The 26566-nt window shown below is 38.8% G+C and overlaps 1 protein-coding gene across 2 annotated transcripts in view; it reads left to right on the forward strand.

Moving 5' to 3' along the window:
* SYNE1 (spectrin repeat containing nuclear envelope protein 1) overlaps window positions 1–26566 on the forward strand; it is a 285161-nt gene that overhangs the window by 198199 nt on the left and 60396 nt on the right. For both annotated transcript variants that reach the window (XM_069010651.1, XM_069010650.1), the window contains 18 exons: window positions 1440–1613; window positions 3412–3603; window positions 7837–7971; window positions 8557–8663; window positions 9660–9810; window positions 10621–10755; window positions 10918–11073; window positions 11895–12104; window positions 13355–13456; window positions 15171–15290; window positions 16776–16976; window positions 18171–18344; window positions 18775–18906; window positions 21593–21789; window positions 22745–22877; window positions 23248–23430; window positions 24224–24373; window positions 25809–25985. In XM_069010651.1, coding sequence (XP_068866752.1) covers window positions 1440–1613; window positions 3412–3603; window positions 7837–7971; window positions 8557–8663; window positions 9660–9810; window positions 10621–10755; window positions 10918–11073; window positions 11895–12104; window positions 13355–13456; window positions 15171–15290; window positions 16776–16976; window positions 18171–18344; window positions 18775–18906; window positions 21593–21789; window positions 22745–22877; window positions 23248–23430; window positions 24224–24373; window positions 25809–25985 — 2829 coding nt within the window. The remainder of the gene's footprint in view (window positions 1–1439; window positions 1614–3411; window positions 3604–7836; window positions 7972–8556; window positions 8664–9659; window positions 9811–10620; window positions 10756–10917; window positions 11074–11894; window positions 12105–13354; window positions 13457–15170; window positions 15291–16775; window positions 16977–18170; window positions 18345–18774; window positions 18907–21592; window positions 21790–22744; window positions 22878–23247; window positions 23431–24223; window positions 24374–25808; window positions 25986–26566) is intronic.

Here is a 26566-nt window from a genome sequence, read left to right on the forward strand (position 1 = left end):
TTCAGCAGTAGCCATAACATTGCTGTGTTATCAGCACAGATTTAACCACAGCAGCAAAGCACTGTACAGACTGCAACGAAGTTAACTCCATCACAGCCAGATCCAATGCAATCTTCTCCCTTTGTTCCTTATTATTTGCACCATGCTTAGGTTTCACATTATCTGATGCAACTATGTATCCTCTGACCATCCCATTCATTTTCTTATTCCCAAAATCCCCTCTACTCCCTTCAGAACTCAGTATCTCTCTTGTACTGGGGAGCGCAGAACTAGACATAGTACTCCAGGTGTGGACTCACCAGTGTTAACTAAAGGGGCAGGATCACCTCCCTCATCCTAGTGGGAACAGTCCTAAAGCAGCCCCAGACACCACTGGCCTTCTCTTCCACATTGTTGGGTCATGTTCAAAAGGACCCCCAGGTTCTTTTCTGCCAAGCTGCTTCCCATCTGCTTAACCTCCAGCCTGTACTGATGCATGGGGTTGCTCCCGTGCAGGTACAGGGCTTCACACTTTCCCTTCTTCCTGTCAGCTCATTTTTATAGCCTTTCAGGGTCCATCTAGATGGCAGAATAACCCTCTTGCCTTATCAGCCACTCATCCCATTTTGTGTCATCAGCAAACTTGTTGAGGCTCATTACTGGCCACTCACTAGACTTTGTGCACTGATCACCACCCCCTGGCTGCAGCTGTTCAGCCAGTTTTCAAATTCATACAGGGCAATTAAAGGGTGAGCAAGACTTGGTGATCACTCCCTGTCTTCCCAATGGATGGACCAGCTGATGGATGGGTGGGGGGGTATCTGTGTTGGTGCAGTGCTGATGCTGCAGCAGCCATTGAAGCTTAATGTCCTTCCACACCACATGGCTCAGGGATCTTCTGAGAGGCCAGAGAAGGTAGACAGCTCTTCAGGCTTCTCTTTACCCATGTGACTGTACCAAGGGCCCACCCGTGCTTTGTTTGGTCCTTGAAGTACCCGTCTTGTGCCTCTCTTGAGCAGCAGTAAAGCAGTCTAACAGCCTGCTGCCAAAAAAGGCAAAGCTGCTTTCTCTCCTTTCCCTGCAGCCCATTCCCAGCTCTACGCATTCCTTTTCTTCATGTGCACCTTTCTCCCTAAGCAAACAGTGCTGTACGAATTGAGCAAACTGAATCAATGAGGGGGGAAACCCACAGGAGAGCAGCAAGAAGAGGGAGCAAAAGACCTCGCCTTTAGAAAGCTGTAATAGCAGAGTTCTACCAGAAATACAGTGACTGAACTGAAACAGAGTTTCAGTCATCAGAAAAACACACTCATCATTTGAAAGAAATAATATTTTGTAAAATACAGGTCTTACTATGGCTTAGAAATACTGCATAGGGTTTGTGCAAAATAGAGAGGAAAAACTTTTTAAAAGTAACAGTTTATTTCTTCTAAAAAGGAAAATGCAATTTTTACATCTAGGAGAAACTGAATGAGCAGCTCGAAGAACAGCGGCAAGAGCAGGCTCTTCAAAGGTACAGGTGTGAAGCTGATGAGCTTGACCACTGGCTGCTCAGTACCCGAGCTACGCTGGACACCACTCTGCTTCCTGCTGAGGAGCCTATGGACATGGAAGCACAGCTGGTGGACTGTCAGGTAAAATATTAAGACCGTTATTGAGTTGAATAAGCCAGCATATTTGTGGAGAAGTTTCTGAGCTCCTTAGCATCTTCTATATGCTCAGTTTGCTTCCTCAAAGATTTGTGAAACAAAATATAACCTGTTCCTTATTTCTCATTAGAGATTGCGAACAGCACTTTAGAAAGTCCATGTGAATATAGCAGCAGGAAAACAAAATGTCCTGACTGCAGGAAGGTTTGAAGTTCTACATCTTTCAGATGTAGTTTTGTTTAGCTTTAAAGGTGTTGTATTTGCTTCACTTACTGTTTTTGCTCCCCTCGAGCTGGAGCTGTTGAACAGCTCACCTGATAGGTATGAAAACACCTGCAGTGTACTTTCCTACACGTCCTTTTCCAGCTGAAGAACATACTGGCAGTAGCAGTGATGACTGGGATAGTGTTGTGTTTTCTTCTGGAATAATCCTTAATACATGCAAAAGTAAAGGATAATCATCAGTATTTACTGGTTTTATGTCTTGAAGATTAATCAACTCAGAATACCTAAACAACTGAGGAAAGACATGTTGCTGCAGTAAGAGTTATTGCAAATACTTCTATTAACGAGACTTGGATCAGTTATGACATCCAGGTTCTCAAATCAGTGGGAATTTTCCATTTTTAAATGATAGTTTAGAATTGTATAATCATTGTAATTAAAATTACAAAAGAGACAAGAGAAAGATGGACAGAAGATCCCATTCAAGAATGAGGATCTCAACTATTTTAGGGTAAATGAGCGTTAAGTTTCATATAAGTCTGATGAATTTTCACTGACAACGCTTCATCACTGGAATTTTCAGTCTGCTTAGTCTCAAGAGTTCTTGCATCACCTGTCCTTGAGAGCCCTTTGTTGTACATAGATAAACCCTGTGAACTTCAACAAAACAGTATTTTTTTTAATATAGTCTGTAGGAAACTCAAAAAGAAAAGTTAACTTTGTGGGAAAGTGAATACTGCTGTTCTTTTGCTGCTTGTTAAAATCTTAATGCAGTAAGTTCTACATATTTTTTCCACTTTTTAGATAATCTACCAATCTTATTCTGTACACATTTCTTCAGGAGAAATATTTGTAAGTTCATGCTTGACAGTTGCTATGGAAGCAAAAGCATTTGATGTCAGGCTGGGTTTTTGAGCAAGACTTGCTTGAGCCTTGCATCTGGAAGATCAAAATATGCACGATGTCTCTAATACAGGAACGGTTAATGGAATGTCAGGGAAGTAGCTTTTGAGAATAAACATTCCAGAGATTTGTCACTTTAAGTCTCTCTTTAGACTAAAGAGGATTATACAGAAATCCTTAAGTCTGTCATGCACCAATCAGAAAGAGCAAGTAGTGAGAAGAGAAGCTTACCAACACAGCCAGAGCAACACACAGTAGGAGGTAGGAAGCACTTGACTACATGTAAATGAAAGAAGAGCAAAAAAGTAACTCTGGCTGTGTGCTTCATTTCTTGTCCTTCATGGATGTCAGTCTAGCTTCTTAGTCATCCTTACCTTTAATATGCAAATAAAGAGCACCTCCTCTACAACAAATTACTTGTTTCAAGTAACTTTTTAATTTCCTATTTTGAAAAAGGTTGCAAACTGAAATGGCAAATACAAACATTTGGAAGCATGTTCTAGAGGACTCTGAATGAGACTGGAAGGCAAAGCAATGATAATCTGACTTGCTCTTATCTGGGCAACGGGTGAGGTAGGCCACAGGTCGTCTTGCCCAAAAACGTGACAGGTGCTGGAAAATGTATGAATTTGGGTCTTTGTTTTTGCTGCTGCAGAACATGTTGGTTGAAATAGAACAGAAGGTGGTAGCCTTGTCAGAGCTGTCTGTGCACAACGAGAACTTGCTTATGGAAGGGAAGGCTCACACCAAGGACGAGGCAGAGCAGCTGGCTGTGAAGCTCAGGACGCTGAAGGGCAGCCTTCTGGAGCTGCAGAGAGTGCTCCATGACAAACAGATCAACATTCGGGTGAGTGGCTCTTTCCAGCTGTTTTCATGGTGGGCAGGGGTTTGGGGATTTCATAGCAGGTTTATGCAACTGGGCAGAAGAGTAAAAGTTTTGTGCTGAATCAGCTTGAGTTATTAATCTTTAGTTAGTATATGGAATTATAACTCCAAAATAAAGAACTTCCTAGAAAGCTTTAGTTGATCATTTTCAAGTTAATATTGCTTTATGGTAAAACTATCCTAACCTCAGTATCTTCACTGAGGACAATAATGAAGTAGATAGATGATTAGCTTGGTCTGGATATACTCTATTCCTGTTTCCAGTCCCTTTAGATTGTGTATGGTCTGGGGCGGCATTACTCCCCCAACAAAAGAATGATCCTAAATATGTGCTTTTTTTGCAGTGTGCACAACACAGTGAACCAATAACATAAGGGAACATTTTTAATTATGGCTAATACTTAGTGGCATCATTATACCAAAAAAAAATTTTATAAAAAAAATTCATTTAACCTCCATCTTGCCCTAGGTTTCTATTCCTAGCAGCTTTGGTCTGCTCATTGCCACTAATTCGTCATATTTAACAGTTACTTTTGGTCATTCTTTAGGTCAAACTAGCATGTGGAGAACCGAATACATACAAGAAACCCAGCCATGTAATGTGACTGACTGGTTTTGAATTTGCTTGCCCTGCTGTGACTCCCTCCTCCCCCTTTTCTTTTACTTCTTTTCTTGGCTTTGCTGTTCAAATTAAACATGATAAGCTTCAAAGATTTCTGGCTTGTAATGCAGATTAAAGTCTACTGAGAGGTTAGCTTGAAAAGTCACTTGATGTTCTAAGAACTATTTTTAGTCCAAAGCAGCTGAATAGCTTTAAAACTTAACACAGTTTCAGAAAAATAAAAAAACAAAAAAGAAAGGAAACCCCCAGGTATTCGTTCCTATTGCCACTAAGATGAAGTAACTTTAATGTTATTCTTGCATATAAACCTCATGAATAGGCAAGTGAAAAGTAATCCACAGCATGTAGGCACATGATACTTTGTTCTCATATATTACCTGTGAAGTGAAAAGGCATCACAGTTTTTTTCTAAATTTTAAAATATTTTTTTAAATTTTAAATGGAGTAGTGTGATTTAGTTTACTTAAACTCTTAAAACAGAATTTTGGATGGTTTTCTAATTTCTAAAATAACAACAAAATAATTTCCAGATGTAGGATATGAACCAATTAAGGTGGTGCATGAATGCAAGACTCAAGTTTCTTTATGAATTTCAAGCCTTTCTTTGACTTCACTTACAGATCATGTAAGATAATAGACATAGGCAGTAGAACATCTTCTAATCTTCACTGAGCAATTTTTTTCAAATGAGTTCTATAATGTTGTTTTCCAAACAATGGACTGAGGCCAAGAGCATCAGATGCTCCAAACTCTATCCACTGCCACTATAATTCTGTTCTGTTAACCCTGAGAAACATTACAAACTAACAGCACTGTTGTTCATGCATGTAAAAAACTCAGACTTTTACATGTCCCCAGATGTTCTGATAACCTTGTAATTGCCCAGAGTCATAGACCAGCCTCCTCCCAAAAGAGGGAACCTCCCAAGTGGCACTGAAAGACTATTATAAAGACTGAGCTATATTTTCCTAAAAGCATATTTCAGCCTGTTGTTCCTGTGCACAAGGCTTTTTAGGAGTCAGTGTGAGATGCTCTGACTTTCTTGGAACAATTTCAGTTTTCTTCTGATTTTAGTTAATGAATGTCACTAATGATATAGAGAAGGTGACTTGGAGACCATCTTCTTTATTCATAAAATAAAGTAGTGAAACTAATCAGAAACAAGCTGGAACAGGAGTGTTGCAGACTATACTGTCTCCAAAGGTGGCGCTTTGAAACACACACAAAATACTGTGTCTGTTACTGTTTATTCTCTGGTTTAGGGGAGTGAAACTGAATAGACTCCTTAAAAAACAAAGAAGTAGAATGTATTCTGCAGTAAAAAAACCCCAGCAAAACAGATAGTGTTTCTTTACTTTTTATTACAAAGGATGTGTGGGGGAGGAATGACTCGTTTCACAAGAAAAAGCATGCCTATAATTCTGAAATCCTTTGAAAGATCAATTTCATCGCCATCTTCTTCAGGGATTGTCCATTTATTTTTGTGCTAGGCTGGACAGTACCTGGGAATGATGGGTTCAAGCTTGTATTTCCCTGGCTGTTTAAAGGCAGTGTAATACAGTTCCTTCAGACAGACTTCAAATGAAAATGCAACAGTATTTTTTTCAAACTTAAATTCTGTAATTTGACAATGATAAAGTCTGGTTCACAAATACTCTTAATCTAAAAAGTATGTAAAATAGAATATTTGCAAAACCTCATTGCATCAACAAATGCCGCAATCCTTTTTATACTCTTTGCTATTGCAGGTACTATGAGACTATTATTTATATGTCCTAGTATAATTCCAAAATTGTAGCCTCTCAGTCCTCTTCCCAGAGAAAAAGGGACCCAAAATGTAACTGAAATCAACCAGCCCACCCAAATGTGAAGAAGAACTAGGTACTGTTCTCTAAAGAAATTTACAAGTTGAATAGCTATAGTCTCTAGAGTATATAAAATGAAGCAGATGTTTCCCCCCCCACACACAATTTACAGAAAGATTGTCTAACTTGTAATAGAAAAGCTAAAATTCCAGACCCTCTTTACCTCTCACATATTATTTGCGTTGCCCAATCTGACTTTCTGTAATAACATCACTCACACTCCAACTATGTCAGCTTTTCTATAAACTTGTTCCTACAAAGTAAAGTATCACAGTTTACCTGCAAACTGAAACCTTAGTAAAACAAAGTTATTTCATAAAGCAAGGGCTCATGGTTCTTTACAGCTCCAGATACTTCTTGCTTGTTTTGCTCCTCTTGACAGTTTATATCCTCTAACACTAATAAGTCCTTTCAATTTCAGTATACTCCTCATCCCCCAAAATTAAAATCTTATGCCTAACTTCTACTGCTTAGCAAAACTGCTGCTTCAGTGGCTGATGCCAGGGACACTGGTGGCAGAGGTCCATCTCAGTTGTTAGCATAAGGAGCACTGGGTGAGGCAAGTAGGATTTCCACACTCACCTTCTGCCCTGCTGGTCCCTGTCTGATTTGAGAAACGTCCTCTGGAACGCAGAGTGTCTGTGTTTTGCAGAGCCTGTTGTTGAGCCATTTGGCACTCTTAATCTGTTTAGAATAAAAGCTGAACCATGGGTGTATTTTGAATCCTTCAGAAATGAAAAGGACAGACAAGGTGGAAGAGGTAATAAGCCCCAGCTTTAGATCTTGAAGCTTTCAAAAAACCCAAAAACGTACAAGCTCTACAGTCATCATATGACTGCAAGTAATATTAAATAAATCCAGAGAGATGTGTACATCTAAGTAGCCAGACCTACAAGTCTGTCTCTAACATAAGGCCAAGCATGTTAAAATACCTACATTTGAATACATTGGCTGCTAAAATTATTTAAAATTGCAGCCAGCATGGAGTTTGGAAGCCAAGAAGTTGATAAAACATTTTTTTTGAGCTATTAAGGCATTCGTTCTTTTTTGCATTGCTTACACAGAAAGCCTGTCTAATCACTCATGTTGGAAAAACATAATGATAGAAATATGAATGGAAGGAGCTACTGCTTTTGCTGTGCTGTTCTAACATTCTGTGGTTTGATCTCTCTTACTTTCTCTGCTGTTCATATCATGTCATCTGCTGTTTACCCAGTGTGTTTCTGCTGAACATAGAGTTCTGTACTTGTTGATAAATAAATATGGACCAGAATGACAATCAGAATTTTCTCCTTTTCAATTAGACAAATTTTTTTTTCTGCTTTTATTAGGATAAAAACAAACCTGGCAGAAACAAACCATTGAATCCCTGCGTTGCCAGCTAAAGTCACACCCTCCTTTACAGATCAAGGGTGATTTTTACACGCAGAACAGTCTTTAGAAACACATCAGTCCATGGTCTCTGACCTCTGGTCTCTGATTCTGCTAAGTGCAGTAATGCCTGTTTATTTTTACATTTTCAGGGATGCTCTTCTTGCTAGAAGCCAAAAGCCAGTAAAAGTCAGAAATCTAGTCATTGCTCACTTCAGAATTTATGTGAGCCATCAGTTTGGGAGGTGGGAGGTGGTTTTGCATAGATGAGCTGGACCTGCAAGCTCCCTAACAATGCAGGAGATTTTTTTAAATCTTAAATTAATCTTTCTTAAAGCAGGGATCTTTACAAGAAAAGGAGGAGAGTGATCTGGACTTTGTTTCCTCACAAAGCCCCAGCGTTCAAGAATGGCTGGCACAAGCAAGAACTACTCGCTCACAGCAGCAGCAGAGTACCCTGCAGCAACAGAAAGTTGGTGTTTTGCATTTCTTTTACTCCCATCTTTAGATTGCACTTAATGCCATAGCTGAGCTACTCTTGTTAATATTTCCAGTGAAATACTAATTTTTACACTGTTTCTTACTCACTGGTTTTGTAATGATGTATCTGAATTCTCTCATATCTGTAACCATCAGGCAGACTAGACTTCCTGGGTGATCGTGGTCAATTCACTTCATCACTCTATTCTTCTTTTGTCCATCAGTAGAATAAAATTGAATCAACCCTTTAAGTTACTCTAAGGAGAGATGATAATATTCAAAATAATAACTTTGCCTTCATAGAAGTAAAGATACACTTATTATTGTGTTGCATGATATGGAGATATTCTCACTAGAGTAGGTTCCAGAAACTGCATGGCATTAGTTAGTTAGGTCAATAATCCAGTTTATGTACCCAGTTTTTCTGTGTTGGCTGGAGATTTTGGACCCTTTTTGGTATTCAAGCAAACCATTTCAGAAGTAGCTCAGCTAACTTTGCATGAGAGTTAAGCAAGGTAGACATATTCTCCAATACAAAATCAGTTCGTTTGAGATTTGTTCTGGTTTTTGTAACTAGGAGCTGGAACAAGAGCTAGAAGAGCAGAAGAATCTTCTTCGATCTGTAGCATGCCGTGGAGGAGAGATCCTAACACAGCAGAGCTCTATTGAAGGCCCATCCATAAGGTTTGCTTTCATGTGTTGTTCTGAAAAGTAAATTTCTGAAGCTGTGCTTTGTCATCCTTATATTTACATCCATCTTCTGCTCTTAGTCCTCTAATTTTTGTTTTATCATTTTTATACAGCACCTAGGGTACTGGAATACTGATTTGTAATTCAGGGGTCTGATAATACAGTTACACAAACTGTTTTGTGGTAATAGATCACCTTCAGCATTTAGAAATGCCCTTTATTCTTACTAGCAGGCATCACACTCCAATTAAAGACTAGTGGGACTCATTAGACAAGCAGTGGATCAGTAACTAGAACTTTATGGACCAGCACTGGTGCGTGAATCACATCTACCTCAAACATTGGCATCTGCCATTGTAACCAGATCTTCCCAGCTGAGATACTCTGCTTAATTTTATTTTTACTGCAATTAGCAAGTGTTTTTCTTTTTGAAGCCTTCATTCTACTGCCAGGAAGTACTTAACCAGTCTCCTTCTGTTTGAGGCTTCCTTCTGTCACATGATGGTATGCTATAGAAGTAAAGAAAAAAACCCAGAAAATTCTGAATGTGATTAACTGTTTACCAAAGCTAAACTCATATGCTTGTACTCCATTAAAATATCTCAGTGTGTCTGACATTTTGATAAAGGAGGTGAGGAAGGAGTCAGATAAAATATTTATTTTAATTCATGCTTTGAACCAAAAACCTCTTTATAGGTTACATTTCAATGTAGTATATGTTCAGTCTGGTTTGGGGATTCTTTACTTATTTTGGGTACTTGAAACTCTAAACAGTTTCTTAAAAAGTACATTTTATTCCATCAGACAAGAACTTCTCACTGTTCAAACCAGCCTTTGTCTTATTATCTGAAAAACAAAACCAAAACCAACAACTCAAAAGCTTTGAAAAGTAGCACTTAATGTAAATGTAGAATTTCCTTATGGAAAATTATAACTTTAAATGGTTGTAACTTTTGCATTTCTTAAACCTTTATGCATCTTCTGATTCAGTGAGAAGCCTGATGTGCTCTCTGAGGAATTAGTCTTAGAAGGTGAAAAGCCATCCTCTGAAGAACAGATGAAGAGGAAATGGGAAAGCCTAAACCAGGAATTCAGTACCAAGCAGAGACTTCTCCAGAAAGCTTTGGAAAAAGAACAGCTGGTAGCTTTTTAAAATTTCTCATTCCATTTTCTCTTTGAAAGCAGTTGTTACAACAGGAGGTACAATATGTAGATCTATTAACGTGCTGTAGTTAATGCGTGAGATACGGAACAATTTATTTTTGTGACACCTTTAAAAACTGTTAAATATTGGCACCAGCACTGCTCATGTTCAAAGTGATTTGAATTGCACTACCATCAGATTAATGAACTAGAAAGGAAGAAAGAGCTCAGACAAAATGTTTATCTACTTATCTAACTCAGGATAATTGTGTAACAAATCATCCCTCTGGAATTGATCAGTACCCTGGCAACCACTTAGAGGAAAACTGTTATTTTCAGTTTGAGTTTGTTGGTTATACACAATTCTTGATCTTAGTGGATAAGGAATTTCAGGCCCAAAATTTCTACTGGAAGAAACAGGGATTAATCAATTAAACTGGGGACAATCCAAAATCTATATTAACATATATCTTCCATTTTATTGTTAATAGACCCAGACCCACTCTTCTTTGTCTAACACTCTATTAATCAGATTCCAAAGTTCTAAATACCTTGTATTATTTAAGCATTAATTAATTATACTTTTGGTAAAAAACAGTAATTTTAATTCTGGCCTGCAAGTATTTATCCTGCATTTCAAGTGAACCTCCTGTTGAGCAATATTTATTTGAAATATTCATGACATGGAGCTTTTGTGGGAGAAACATGAGCATTAGCTGGTGATAGTCTCAGTCAGCAGGGAATCTGTACAGCTGAACTTTGTACCCTGCATGTGGTAGATGCATCCTAATTGGTACTTGTCTCTCAGCAGCTTTATAGCAGACCAAACAGACTGATACCTGGAATGCCTTTGTATAAGGAGGAGACACAGGATGAAGATAAATCCCTAGTGTCACCAGTATTGGTTGAATTGAATCAGGCCTTTGAAGATGTCTCATCTGAGGTAATTTTCAATTGTCTTTACACCTGTCCTCCAGCAAGGCCACATTTACAGTGAAAACTCTTCCAGCTGTGGCCTGGAAATACAGGCCTTTCCCAAATAATTAGAAGTTAGAAAGACTGTCTTGTATTTCTATTCTGGACTTCTCTGGTTCCTTTTGCCCAGGCTGGACAGGTGGAGGAGACCCTGCATCTTGAACAGAAGCTGTATGATGGTGTCACAGCCACATCAGTGTGGCTGGATGGTGTGGAAGAGCAGGTCTTCGTTGCTATAGCCCGGTTGCCAGAGGAAGAAACAGAAGCATACCTTTGCAAGCAAGAGGTAAGGAATCCCTGAGTAGGACTTCCTTTCAATTGCCCATAGGTGTGCATTTTATGTAGTGTTTAGAACAGAAGTATTAGACTCCTGGATAAGTGGCATGTCACTGACATGATCTCTATGTAACTGCAGCATTCTGCAGCTGGCCGTGTTGAGAATGATGCAGAAAGCATGGACTCTTTGTTCTGTTTAGCTTCTTTCCTAAGTATTAGCAAACACCACATTGTCGAAATTGAAACAAAGTGAAAAAAGAGGGAGGAATGCTCTGGGATATAGAAACAGTACAAGTTCATTAACGTTAATTAGGGGTGAGAGAGGGGGAAAGAATCGAGCGGTGGCAGGGAGAGAGAGGCAATAGGACAAGGGAATAACTGTTTTCAACTGAAGAGGATAGATTGAGACAAGATATAAGGACGAAATTTTTCAAAATGAGAGTGTGAATATGCTGGAGGAAGTTGCCCAGAGAGGTGGTGGATGTTCCCTCCCTGGAAACATTCAAATTCAGGCTAGAGAGGGCTCTGAACATCCTGATGTAGTTGAAGATGTCCATATTTGATTCAGGAGGGTTGGACTAGATGACCTTTAATCCAACCCAAATGTTTCTATGGCTTTACATCACTTTGTTCCAGCGCTTGTTTTCCTTGGAGCAGTCTGTTATCTTTTCACTGTCAGAGATGACTGTAGCTGCCATCTTTTTCTAATGTGTGTGTATACCAACAATGTAAAAAAGTCACTACATCGCTGCAAAACTGAAAAAGTTTATGGCAATGTTTTCCTGCTTTCCAGAATGTCTGATTGTCACTTTTGTTTTTCTATAAAATTAGTCTCTTGCCAAAGAAATCAAAGACATAACAGAAGAAGTGGATAAGAACAAGATTTTGTTTGCTCAGATATTTCCTGACAGTAGTGATAATAGGGTTATTATAGAAGACACTTTGGATTGTCTCCTGAGAAGACTGACCTTACTGGAGTCAGTGGTAAATCAGAGGTGCCATCAGATGAAAGGGCGGCTCCAGCAAATCGTCACATTCAAGGTATGAGGCCCAGGTGATGAAATTAACAGAGGTATATGTCAAATGGGGATATAAATGCTGTGAATTTTTGGTACCAAATCAAAAGAACAAGGTTGTCACAGATTTTTTATTGAAAAATCAAACTTCTCAGGCTATGCAAAATTTGATACTGTAATAATTAGTCAGAATTTAAACTCTCTGCTAGAAGACTTCTACAACTCATGCAACTACTGTAAAGTGATAATCATTCCATGCTGTCTCACCCTGCTGGCATTACATAAAAGGAAGTCTGTGTTGTGCAAATGTGAAGAAATGATTGTAAGTGGAGAAACGTGCACTTTCAGAAAACTTTTCAGAGTTCAGAAATGCTTTCAGATCTTATTTGGTCTCTACCTTATCTCCTATCATTATTATTACCATTATTGTTATCATTATTGTTATCATTATCATTAATAATACACTTCAGCATTAATTTAAAAACCCATAAATTAAAAAAAAAAGATTTTTTGTGTCTTTAGATTAGGGTCATCTTTTCATAGATTTTTACTACTGGATTTCCTTCCAAACTCCATAATCTTTCCTCTGCAAAATTTTTCAATGAAAGACCTTCCTTTGCTGATGACAGTGAAGTTGGTTAGAATTCATTGCATTATTCTTACAGATCTTTGGTATTTAAAATAATTACTGAATTAAAAAATCTAATGATTTCTGAAAGTCTCGGAAGAATGTGCTGATAATTTTCTGTTGGGATGAATGCAATAAAATGATAATTGGTTGTATTTCAGCAAGTAATATTTATGTGTCTGGTCTGATAAAACATTCTAAAAGTTGGTGCTTATGGTTAGCCCTGTAATGTGTGGGGGCCTTGTTTACTTATATTTGCTCAAGTCTGTAATTAAAACAGCTTGCCTTAGAAGGTAAAACCAAGCTTGTTTACAATCATAAGTGGTTGAATAAACTCTTCAAGAATAACATGTTTTTGTTATGTGAAGGTAATGACCCTTGATAATTAATGATCTAGTTGGAAGGCAGAAGCAGAAGTGCATTCATGGGATATGTTTTGAATAGGAGTTGCTTTAGCTCATACTTTTCATAACTGGATTTTCAGTAATATTCAATTCTTTGCACTGGCTCATTATGGCACTTTTCAAGTGGGTTCTATGCTGTAGTGCTGGCCATGTAACAGTTGATGATTTAAACATCTTGGAACAATATTTTTCAGTTGTTTTGTGCTGCGATTGGCTGTAATCTGTTGGTTTTGTCTCCTGTAGAATGATCTGAAGCTCATGTTTACATCGGTGGCTGATAACAAATACTTACTTCTACAGAAATTAGCAGAGGCAGCTGACAGACCAGAAACAGAACAAATGCAGGTACTACCACATACCTGTCACTTGGGGAGAGGGGAAGAGGTAAAGTTTTTATCCAAAGTATAAATGGATTCTAGAGAACAGTTGCTTTTAATGGAAGAACAGATGTATTGACATGAAGTATAGGAAAATGAGTACATCCGAGAGTGTACTACACGTTTGTAAATAAATAAAACAAAAAGGCACAACAACAAAAAAACCCTACCAAAAGTGTCTTTCTTATCTCCCCAGCTCACCCAGTACCTAGTTATGCTTATACTGGACAGTATTTGAAAGAAAGAAAACTTCAATAAACGAAACAGTCCAAAGTTTAGCTAAATTGTTTGGCTATTAAACTTCATGAAGAACTGAAGGCACTTTCTTGCTCACTGGTTTATAGTCATGTCTTAAATGTTAATAATTTTAATTTAAGGCAGTAATTATTATTTCTTTATCAGGAATGGCCTGATGAATAATTAATTATATGAAAAAGTATATCCTGTTTTCTTTCTTCTGTTTTGCCAATGAGAAAAATGAATGAAGTATGCTAAGGGCTATATTGTATAGGTATTTGTTGTTACTGATGCCTGGTGCCATCAGGTGACTGAATGGAAGAAACTTAACCCTTCAGCTAAACAGAAGTACTGGACTTTATATACCTGGCATTCAAATTTTGAAGGAGTTTATGTCTCCTGTATGAAAAAGAGAGATTGCACTGTGTCTTTCTTCTCTATCTTGTGATGCCAAACACTGGCAAAAATTTATTTCCTGTGTGATTAATTTAACTACCAACTAGGAAAACAATGTGGTAAACAAAGCAAGTGAAATTACTTGTTTCCAAAAATCTCCCTTGGCTGATAAAACATGCAAATTTAAAAGCATTGCTGTTTGTTCAATATGTGATTAGGAAAGTAGAAATAAGGCCCTTAATCAGCCGGGTGACTTTAGTTGCATGAAGTGAAAGTTTAGTGACTGTATTGTGCAAACTCCATCTTACTGGAAGGCAGGAGTTCTGCTTCACATACATAGTTCAAGAATATTTGGATAGGCAGCTTCCAAGAAAGGGCCTCAACAAAGTACTTAAGTACAGGAATCTACCTCATGCTTTTATCTTTGTTATAATATGCATATGTTACTTCAGCAGAGACCTAGGAAAGCTTGTGACTTCCATTGATAAAACTCATCATCTGCAGACACTTGGAAATACCAATCTGTGTTCTTAAGTTGCAGTTTTCCAAATGAGAAAAGGGAGCTACGAGTCTTTTTCCTTGACAGTAATTTTGGCCCCAGCCTGGTCCTGAAAGGGACCTATGCACAGCTCTTTGCTTTCTTACATGGGTTCTGCTGTGATGGTTGTTGCTTGGAATGACTGTTAATAAAAAGAATTCTTTAAAAGACATTGTTACATTAAAAAAAAAATATGTTTTGGGCCTCTATTGTATAATTAAAAGCATGGAAATTTACAGAGATGCTTAGTATGAAAAATACTAAGCATAGTATTTTATATGATACTAAAACAGCTTCTTACTAAAAAATAATAATGATATGCTTATTTAACTTTAAGAAAAAAACTGGGCTCTCCCAACTTTTAATTAATACATTTACTTCATAACATCCTTTAGAATTTCAGCACATTGAAGGTCTGATTAGCACTGCAAGCAGAAAAGAATATGATCATAGGCCAGCTGCACTAGTGTTATTAAAACTTCAAACTAAGCAATGTAATTTTCATATACAGGTAATACTGGAGGCAGAAGAAGGTTTAAAGGAACTAGATGCTGGAATCAATGAATTAAAGAAGCGTATAGACAAGCTACAGATTGAGCAACCTTCTGTACAAGAATTGTCTAAGATCCAGGTATGCATAGTTCATTAGTTCCATCCTAGACCCGTCCATCCTATCACCTGTGATATCAAAGGAATGCTCTTTTTTATTGTTCATAAGGCAGTTTAGGAGAAGGGATTTAAAAGCATTTTAGTGTGTATAAAAGATAATGTTCTCTCTGGTTCACCTAGTTTTTCTATTTTTGCCTCTTCAGATTTCCTGACATCTGTTATTAGCAGTATTAATTGTAAAAATCTGCAAAACCGTGTTTTCTGTCAGCTCTTTTCCACTTCGTTTTCAAACAGATGAAGTGAAACATAGATTTGTCTGATGGGAGTTCATCCCTGTTCTCACCTGTGTTTCATGATCTCCACTTTAGTACTGTCTCATGCCTGTCATTAAAAGAAGGAAGGGGGTAAAGGAGGATATAGAGTGAAGTAAGACCTGAAACTGGAAATGTTATGCTTTTTCTAGAACATCTCTCATGTAAATACATGTGGGCAATTGATCTACAGCTTCTGTAAACCTGTTGAAAATCCTTTTTGAGCAGGCTGGTGCAGGGGAATGCTTGAGGAAATATCAAGGAGAAGGTTTATGACTGAATTTTATAATTTACGATGACCTAATATTAAATTGGAAGCAAATAAAACAGCTGAAACTGGACCATAAACTTATTAAGCCAACAAGACAGTGATACCAATTAAAAAGGAATGACTAAGAAATAAATCACTAAGAAATGTGTCTTTTGCCCGGTTCTTTATCCCTTTGGTCTTAGCGCCTCCTGCTGGTTTGTTTGGGGCTTTTGGGGTTTTTTTTCCTCTCAGATGACGTTCCGTTATGTGTCCCCTCTCCTTCATTTCAGTTTTTAGAAAAGCCTTCCTTTTTTCTGAAAGTTGTGTTTTTCAAATTTTTCTGTGAGAAATGTTTAAAGCCAGGAGAGCCAGCTGCAGTCTGAGGGTGGGCACCTTGTTGTAGCACTGGAGGATCATAGAGATATTTTGGTTGTTGGAATGTCTTGTATAGATCAAAAGTATGGGCTTGGTTTGTTTTTTACAGTAAATTATATGTATCTTGCTTGTAAGATTCTGGGGCAGGAGAAGGAAACAAAGCTGGCTTTGAGATGCCTATAGTCTGTACCCGTGATGGAATCCATCCAGTCCTCTGCATTATAAATAGTAAAATGTAGACAACATCTGCACTGCATGGTAGTCACTGTTTTTTTGATGCATTAAGCCGAATTACCCTACTTTGCTACTTACATTAAGCCTTAGGGATTCTACTAACTTTTGTGTGAATGCATGCACTTGAAAGAGTTGCAGGTCTTGCTTATTTTTTCTGCCTTTAAATGGTGAGTTGTTAATTTATCAGTGAAGTCAGTGCACCTGCAAACTCTTTTTGAGTTGGAAATAAACGTTATTCTGCTAGTATTCACAGAGAGTACAGGGACAGTGAGGTTGCTTTCAGGAAGACATGTAAGGTGTGAAACAAGAGTCACCATTGCTGTCTTTTGCCCCCTAGGATAAGTATGATGAGCTGCTGATGATCATTGGATCCAGGCGGAGTGATCTGAATCAGAATATGGCTCTTAAGAGGCAGTATGAGCGGGCTTTGCAGGACCTGGCTGACCTGGTAGAAACAGGCCAAGAAAAAATGGCTGGTGATCAGAAGATAATTGTTTCTTCTAAAGAAGAGGTTCAGTTGCTGCTTGAAAAACATAAGGTAAGAAACTGGGACATGTTTCAGGGCTAGTAATGACTCGTTGTCACAGTTTAGCCCCGGTGGGAAACTAAGTACCACACAACTGCCTCCTCACTTTCCTGTTCCTTCCATGGGGAGAAGGAGAATGGGAAAGAAAAGGTAAGCCTTGTGGGTTGAGATAGAAATACTAATAGCACTACTACTACTACTACTACTACTACTACTACTACTAATTGAAATAGTGAATATAATTGTAAGGGAAACGAGAGAGAGAAATAAACACAAGAGAAATAAATAAGTGATGTACAACATAGTTGTTCACCAGCTCCCCCCACTTTAAATACTGAACATGGTGCTCTTTGGTATGGAATATCCCTTTGGCCAGTTCAGGTCAGCTGTCCCTGGCCATGTTACCCCCCCCCCTCCGGCTCCTTGTGCACCTCCTCAGTGGCTGAGCGAGGGAAACTGGAAAGTCATTGACTTGGGGTAAACACTACTCAGCAACAAGCAAACATCAGTGTGTCATCAACATTGTTCCCATAGTAAAGCCAAAACACAGTGCTGTACCAGCTACTAAGAAGAAAATGAACTCTATCCCAGCCAAAACAAGGACACTTGTGAAGAGCAAATTGCTAATCTTCTGTTCCTAAGGGTTCGGGAACTTTTCAGAATGGTGGGCCAGACTGTATTTTAAGTTGGAGCCAATGAACTGTTCTGACAGACTGAGTTTCAAATGATTTGTTGAAGGTGAACCCAGGTAGATTGCATTTGCTTCCTTATTGTAATAACAAGTTCCTAGTACTGTCCTTTCAAGCTCCATAGCAATTTCATCTACCACTCAATTTATTTTCAACAGAAATTTACATTTGGTAAAAGCACCCACAAATATGACAAGTATTTCCCACATCTTCATTAGGCAGAAATTTTTGGGGGTGCTTATCTGATTTAAGCTGGTTTTGTTTATGGAATGAGGATCAGGATGGCATTTGAATGGAAAGAATGACTGACTCCTTTCTTTGAATAGACCATTGTCCTCTTTAAATTGTGTTGGACTTCATGAAATGTTGTGAAGTGAAAGGTTTGCCTAATTCTATGTCTTTAGATACTTGATTTTACTGCTTATGCCTTAAAATGTTGTTTTAGTGGTAATGAATTGAGTAACAGTTGCACTTTCTCTGTTCTGTTCTCCCTCTCCCTCTCATCCATATTCTTCAGGAATATTTTCAAGGGTTGGAGTCTCACATGATCCTGACGGAAACACTTTTTAGAAAGATGAGTAGCTTTGCCCTCTTGAAGGAAACTCAGTCACACTCAGAGATAATGACACATGCCTCAGCTGTATTAAAGCTGGCTCATAAACGAGGTGTGGAGCTGGAATACATTCTAGAGGTGAGAATTTCTGTGGTCTTTTCTGTACTTCCATTGTGATCAACCAGCAGGATTTTCTGTGGTGTTGATTTCCTATACTTGGACAGAATTGATGAGCATCAGTCCATTTTGTCATACACACAAAGCACTGATAGACTACATGCAGTCTTTCTGTTTAACTCTTGGGGTGGCACAAGGTTTGTTCCTCTAAGTTTAAAGAGCTGCTTAGCTTTAGCTGGTAGTGAGAGCATGACAGTTTTATCCGTGTATTCTAACCAAAAGTTGAGCTTGGCCCAGAGATGGTGTGTTTTTACCAGTTTGCTGGACATCTGTATGGTTATTTCTGTACTTTTACAACCATATAACTGTAGGATTTCAGATCAAAAAAGAAAAGTAATAAAATTTCTAGCTACTCAGATTCACTGTATACATGGACAATTTGTGCTTGTAGACCTGGATGCATCTGGATGAAGATTACCAGGAACTCAACAGACAGCTGGAATCTGTTGAAGGAAACATCCCCACTGTTGGTTTGGTGGAAGAGACAGAGGACAGGCTTACAGACCGGATTACGCTTTTTCAGGTTGGTGCTTTGTAGACATTCTGTGCAGAAAAGAGGAGTTAAAGGGATCTCTGACACTCATCTAGTCCAGCCTCCTACTCAAAGCACTATTGTCATGGGCTGGATCAGCAACAGCTTTGAAAACCTCAGAAGAGGGAGATCCCACAGCTGACGAGGAGAACAATTGTGGTCCTGCACCACCACTACTATAAAAAGTTTTCTGTAATGCCCAATCTGTATCATCAACTTTCAGCTTGTCACCAGTGTCCTTTTTATATTGTGTGGTACTACTGAGGAGCTATCATCTTTTTAATTCTACTCCAAATAGCTGTAGGCATTTGTTAGACTGGCCCTTAGCCTGCTGTTTGTCTGTCTAAAGCAAGCACACTTCCTTCAGGCTCTTCACAAAGGACATGTGCTCTAGGTTCCTAAATAACTTAATAGTTCTACACCAGACCCTGATTACTTCCTTCTTCCTCAGGTCGGTGAGAGACGGGGTCAGAGCACAATCAAATGGAGTAGACGTGGCCTCATCTGCACCATCTAGATGAGGATAGTGAAATAACTTCCTTTGGTTGTGTTCAAACAACCTGCTATAGGCCAGTGCTGTGGCTTGCCTTATAAGCTGCCAAGTTAAATACGCTACCAATTTCCTTCCTAACCTGTACTGAGAAACGTGGCTAGTCAGCCCGGGGTGCAGAAGTTGCACTTCTTGAGCCTCCCAAGGTTTCTGCTGTCTCCAACCTCAAGTTCAGTAAAGTGTGTCTGGAATCAGTCTGCCATTTTTTGTCCCAGCCACTCTTCCTATATTATTGTCATCCACAAATTTACTGAGGGAGTGCTGTCTGCCATGATCCATGTTGAAGATATTTGGGATAAAATATAGACAATCTCTGGAGAACTCTGCCTATTGCAACGTGCCAGCCAGGCATCAAGCCTTTGATCACTAGCCTTGAGACTGGTAATGCAGCTCATTTCGAACCGACAAAACAGTCCATTTATCCGGTCGGAGCTCTCTCTGCTGCTAGGGGAGGGTCCTGTGGGAGATGGTGTCAAAGGTCATACTGAAGGCTGTCTGATCCACAGAGACAGTAATTTTGTCATAAAAGGCTGGCTGTGAATTCAAGCTGAACACTCCAGATTACCTCTTGGTCCTTTTTGTCATTGAAAATGGAATCCAGGAGGATGTGCTCCATGATCTTTCCGGAGGCCGAGGTGAGGCTGAACAGCCTGTGGTTCCTCAAATTGCCTCCCTCCCCAAATGCAACAAGTAGTTTAAATATAGGTTTTCTGCCACATCCTGTTTTTTTGGTCTAGTGTTTTGTCTTTGTCTCCTTATACTAGAAACTTTAGTTGGTGATTTTTTGTTCTCTTGTTTTTTTTACAGAAAAATGTCTGTCAAATTTTTCTTGAAAATTGATTTTGTATTGTTATCTTTTTTGTTACTTTACCAGACAGCTTTCTGCTTTTCCAATGGTATGAGGACACTTAAGCAATCTGTTGTGTGGAGGGTGTTGTTTTAGTTTTGTTTGGTGCTAGGCATTGTTTGTGTTGGTCCTGACCCTAAATTAGTTTTCTTCTTTTGTTTTTCTTTTCAGTTACATAAATTAGGTTCTTCAAATCCAGATTCTTGTATTCTGATATGTCATAGATTTTATTATTTGGCCACATTTACGTTAATAATCCATCATAATAAATTTTTTACTATCTTAGAAATTTTTTTAAGCCACTGTCTCGGATTTTTTTTGTATATATGTTATATCTAAGTACACACACAGACACACATCTACAAAGATATTTTTTTAATCTATTAGAGCTCTACTTTTGTGAGAGAGGAAATAAGAGTGATAGGAAGTTCATGTACTCACAACATGACTGGTAGTTTTGTACCTTTTATATTCAGATTACTTTCATCAGAACTGAAAAATGGGAATGCATGTACATTTTACACTCAAACCAATGTACAGATTTTTTTTAAATCCATACTGTTTGTGTAATGATAGTGGAATTTGGCAGGTATATTTGCCCACATGTACAAATTCTTCACCCGTCCACAAATCACCATTTAAATTAAATCTGTCTCAGTTGCAGGTTCATTCTGGGTAATAGTATTAGCAGCCTTTACTTTTTCATTGCCCTTTTTGCTTTCTTGTGCAATTAAAATTGGTCTCTGTGTTCAGGGATTTGGATGGATGGGGTGATCTTCTGTTTTGTAGCCAGGAGGAGCAGGAGGGTAGATCAGTAAAAGAGTGAGATGTCCAGAGAGCTGAAGATAGGCATTGAAAGGGCTGAAGAGGGAGCCACTGTTAATAATTTGATACTGGACATATTTAACTTTCGTTGCAGTAGATGGTAGGTTTTCAGCAGATGGTAAAGTTCTGGTATTTTAATCAATTTCTATCAGAAATGGTGTTACCCCACAGAGATTCTTTTCAAGTGTAAAATATCTACATGGAGGAGGAATTCATCATAAGGAGGAACCAACACACATATTGACGTGATTGGGTTTGTGGCAACATGTTCAGCTTTTGAGCAGAGTACCTGCATGATGGTTCTCAGGGAGTTCTAGAGCTGGAGCAGAGGAAAAAATGACATGTGCTGTGTTGACATTGGATATGCTACAAAATGCAGCAAAAGGAAACTAAATGTTGAAAAAGTGTGGTAGCAGAGACCTGCAGTTATCTAACCATCTCCTCTGTCATTACAGCATCTGAGATCTAACCTGACTGAATACCAACCTAAATTATACCAAGTGCTAGATGATGGGAAGAGGCTCCTTTTTTCTGTCAGCTGCTCGGAACTCGAAGGTCTACTGAACCAACTGGGAGAACGCTGGTTAAGTAACACCAGCAAAGTCACCAAGGAGCTTCACAGGCTGGAGACAATACTGAAACACTGGACAAGGTAATGCTGATGTAATGGGCAATATAAAGTTCTTCACCTGTGCTGTTCAGGTTGAAGCCATTCTGGACCCAGAACTATTAGATTCAACATTTAAAAGAAAGTACTTCGTGAGGTATGTCATAGTTTGACTGCTCTTCTGCTCCATAGAAGTGCTGTTGTACTCTCTCATTTCTAATAAAAAATGCAGCAGAAAAGAGCTGGTGTGAGGAAATTAGAAAATACTTTCTTTAGATTACTAATTCAGAAGCCCTGTGTGCATACAAGTTGATAAGAAAAGTTGTGTGCTTTGCTGGGTAACGTTAGTAGACTCAGCATGTTCTAGTGGACGCATTGCAGCTTCTGGGTTCTTGTGGGTCTGTGTGTGTCATTGCATATATGGAAGGGATCTTTTGCTACCTTTACTAATGTTCATATGCTACTTTTGAAATTAATTATCTAATCGGTGTAAAAGCTTTGTCTGTGAATCCCTGGCTTATGTGTGGACACTCTAATTCTGTTACCTCATTAGTCACTTGGCATATGAAATTATATGGAGATGGTTTATGAAAAAAAAAAGTTAAGTTTCTGGTCTGAGATAATTTTTGGTAAAGATTTAGGAAGACTGAGCCTTCTAATGGAAATTAAGTCTGTTTATGTGCATTGGGTGGGGTTACAGCTTGTCCAGAGAGGTTTGTGACCTATTTACTGTCCTTCATTTAACCTTTTTTCTAAAGGCAAAATGAAGGCACTGTTAGAAATTGTGAGTATAGTGGCTAAAACAGGAGCTTCCTGATACTGTGCCTGCCCGTAAAATTAAATTACGTTTTTCTGAAATTCGGTACAGGAAAGAAAAAGTTTTTATTTTTATTTCAAATCTGGCATTCAGTATCTTCCTCTAACATATGGAGGAAAGACTGCTCAGTTGGAAGCAAGAAGTGGCAATGACTGTTTTAGTCTTGTTCAAACACCTCCCCAGGTATCAGAGTGAATCAAATGAATTGACACAGTGGTTACAGTCTGCAAAGGAGCGACTTGAGTTTTGGAGCCAGCAGTCTTTGACAGTTCCTCAGGAACTAGAAACAGTTCGAGACCACTTGAACTCCTTTCTGGTAAGTTGTTCATGGACCTGGGACACTTATTTCTCTCTAATTACAAATAAACAGTTGATTAATGAGATGGTTATACTTTTTCTCATCATTGGTGAGTATGTAGGTAAGCTGTTCCTCAAAATAGTGGTGTGTATGCACATTAAGCACTTCTTTGCTATATGCGAGGTTTGTAAATCTTGACGATTCTGAAAACAGAATTATGACTGAACAACATTTTTATCCTTACTTAGCCTGAAGTATAGATGATGAATACTAATAGAAAGTACATATTTTAGAGGGAAAGGAGGATATTCTTAGCTTTCTGAGGCAAAACTCTAAGTAAAAGAAAAAAGTACTTCATTATTTCCACGTAAAATGGTTCTGCTTACAGGAGTTTTCAAAAGAAGTGGATGCTAAATCATCACAGAAGTCTTCTGTCCTGAGTACTGGGAACCAGCTCCTCAGGCTTAAGAAAGTAGATACAGCTGCATTGCGTGCAGGATTGTCCCACATTGAAACCCAGTGGACAGAGCTGCTCACACAAATCCCATCAGTACAGGAGAAGTTGCACCAGGTAAGAAAGCCAGCGATGGCCTTTGATATTCCAGAAAACTCAGACTGTACAGTTGGCACTGCCTAGTTGCTTCCTTTCTCGATTTGTCCATGTGAGGAAAGATAGGAAAAAAGTTACTCCTGTTTTATTGTGGGAATACTTATCAGTGTTAATTTCAGACTTTCGTAGTTATATTGGTCAAATTTTAACCAAAGAACATGTACACATGAGGGTTTTTTCAACATGTTGGTATGCTTTCTGGAAAAGGGGAATTCACATCCTTGTGCCTTCTCAGGTTTGGATAGTGGTTTTGTTCAAATTGAATAGGTTAGGTTCAAGTCTGTGAAAGACAAAATAGATGTAAAACCATTGTTCATGATTTCTGTTAGTATGTGGAGGAACAGGAGGCTTTTGGTTGTGCAATTTTGGCGTTTTAGTGCTATAATACTGAAGTTAGAATTATACTGGTTGAAAAGTTGACTTAGTTTTCACTTACTAGGAGGTTATTGGTGTATTGCTTCAGTTTATATCTTAGAATGCTCTCAGAGTTAGTAATAACGTGATTTAGGGGGAGAGAGGAAGAGTAACAAATGTTAACTGAGTCTGTGATACTAAACAAAGCAATGTCATTCAGTAGTTCTTGGAATTGCCTTGTAATACAAAATATATTATGTCTACCTAAAAATGTCATAGAACACATTCCTGAGTAACTAAATGCAGGCAAGCAGTACTGTATCAAACATGAAACTGTGTTAATGCAAAGCAAGGAATTCTTATCCATTTTCTTCACAACATGATTCTCTTATCTCAACAGCTCCAGATGGACAAAATTCCTTCTCGCCATGCCATCACTGAAGTTATGAGCTGGATTTCACTGATGGAAAATGTAATTCAGCAGGATGAAGAAAATATAAAAAATGTAGTAGGACAGAAAGCAGTTCAGGATTACGTCCAGAAGTACAAGGTAATAAGCGGCAATATTATTAATTTTCCATTTGAATTATCCCCTTTTTTACTACAGTTAAATGTCTATACATTTGTAAGATATAAGTGATTTAGGGAAAAAAAACCACCAACTTCGCGGAGTGGTTGGAATTGTACACAAGTTAGAACTGGGCAATATTTGATACTGTGGAAAAGAAGCCAAAACTACTTTTACTCTCCTGTTTACTTATGGCAGGAATATAATTTTTAATATGCTTACCTTAATTTCCAGGAAAATCCAAAGCAATGTGCACATTATTAAACCTTATTAGATTTGCCAGAGTGGGGGCAGCACTCCAGGCAAGCTCTTGCAAGAGCAGAGCAAAGGGGCAGATTCACCTCCCTCTAACTGCTGGTCACTCCACTTTTGATGCAGCCCATGATGCAATTGGCCTTCTGGGCTGCGAGCTTACAGTGTTGGCTTATGTCCAGCTTTTCATCCATGACAACCCCCAAATCCTTCTCTGCAGGGCTGCTCTCAATGAGTTCATCTCCCCAACCCAGGTGCAGCACCTTGCACTTGGACTTGTTGAACTTCATGAGGTTCTTGTAGGTCTCTTGAGGATATCACATGAGGATACTCTTGATGTTACTGTGTTACTGATATTAAAGAGCACTGGTCCCAAAATAGAGCTCTGAGGGACACCACTCATCACCAGCCTCCCCCTGGACACAGAGCCATTGACTACAGGCCTCTGGCTGCATCTATCCAGCCAAACCCTTTTCCAGAGAATAGTCCACCCTTCAAACCCATATCTCTCTAATTTGGAGATAAGGATGTTGTTTGGGACTGTGTCAAAAGCCTTACAGAACTCTAGGTAGATGGCATCAGTCAGTCTTCTCTTGCTGACTGGTGCAGTCATTCCATAGAAGGCCACCAGACTGGTCAGGCACAATCTGCCCTTAGTAAAGCTGTTCTGGCTATCTTGGATCACCTCCTTGGCTTGTATGTGCCTTAAAATTGCTTCCATGAGGATCTGTTCCATGATCTTCCCAGACACAGAAGTGAGCCTAACTAGTCTGTAGTTCCCCAGATCTTCCTCTCTTCCCTTTGTAAAGATAGGAGCAATGCTTCTGCTTTTCCAGTCATTGGGTATTTTGCCTGACCTCCATGACTTCTGAAATATGATGGAAAGTGGTTTGACAACATTAGTCAGCTCCCTCAGGACCCTGGAATGCATCTCATCAGGTCCCATAGACCTGTGACTATTCAGCTTCATCAAGTGGTGCTGAACCTGCTCTTTGCTTACAGTGGGGAGGACTTGTTTTCTCGTTCCTGGTCAATTGTGAAAAAGCCCTTTTATTGCACTGTGATAAAGGTGTAGCTGGTGAACATTCTTCCTCTGTTTTGCAGGAAGGTGAGAAATTATGGTACTTATGTGCTGCTTTGTTTATTCCGTTGTTTTTTTTCCTAGGGTTTCAAGATAGATTTAAACTGCAAACAGTTGACTGTCGACTTTGTGAACCAATCAGTGCTACAAATCAGCAGCCAGGATGTTGAAAGTAAACGCAGTGACAAAACTGATTTTGCAGAACAGCTCGGAGCAATGAACAGACGTTGGCAGATCCTGCAAGGCCTGATAACAGAAAAGGTAAAGGGAAAAACCTAACTGCTCTGGGGTGAATTTTCAAAATGCATAGAACAATAAGGTTATAATGGTTGGAAGCCTCTGCAGGTCATCTAGGTCAATCTCCTACTCAAACAGAGCTGGCTTTACAGTTAGATCAGATTGCACAGGGACTTGGTTGTCTGAGTTTTGAAAATCTCCAAGGAGAGATCCCACAACCTCTTCTGGACAACTCATTCACGTTTAACCACTCTGGTGGGGGACAGGTTTTTGTCTTGTTCCCAATCAGAATTTCCCATGTTGCAACTTGTGCAACTCTCCTTTTACTGTGTATCTTCCAGAATAGTCTACCTCCATCTTCCCCATGCCTCCCTATAAGGAACAGACAGCACAGTGAGATGATTCCTTTGCCCTCTTCTTCCCGAGCTGAATGAAGCCAGAGTTCTTATTATTAATTCTATTAAAAATAGTAGATATATTTAAATTTGAATGTCTATACTGTTTTTAAATTCTGAAAGCACTGAATTCCAAGAAGGCACTACTTTGCATTGGTCTTCACTGATTTAATTGACCCAACAATAAATATAATTGTATGAGAAAGTATA

Source organism: Aphelocoma coerulescens, chromosome 3 (genome assembly GCF_041296385.1).
Source record: "Aphelocoma coerulescens isolate FSJ_1873_10779 chromosome 3, UR_Acoe_1.0, whole genome shotgun sequence".
Lineage (NCBI taxonomy): Eukaryota > Metazoa > Chordata > Aves > Passeriformes > Corvidae > Aphelocoma > Aphelocoma coerulescens.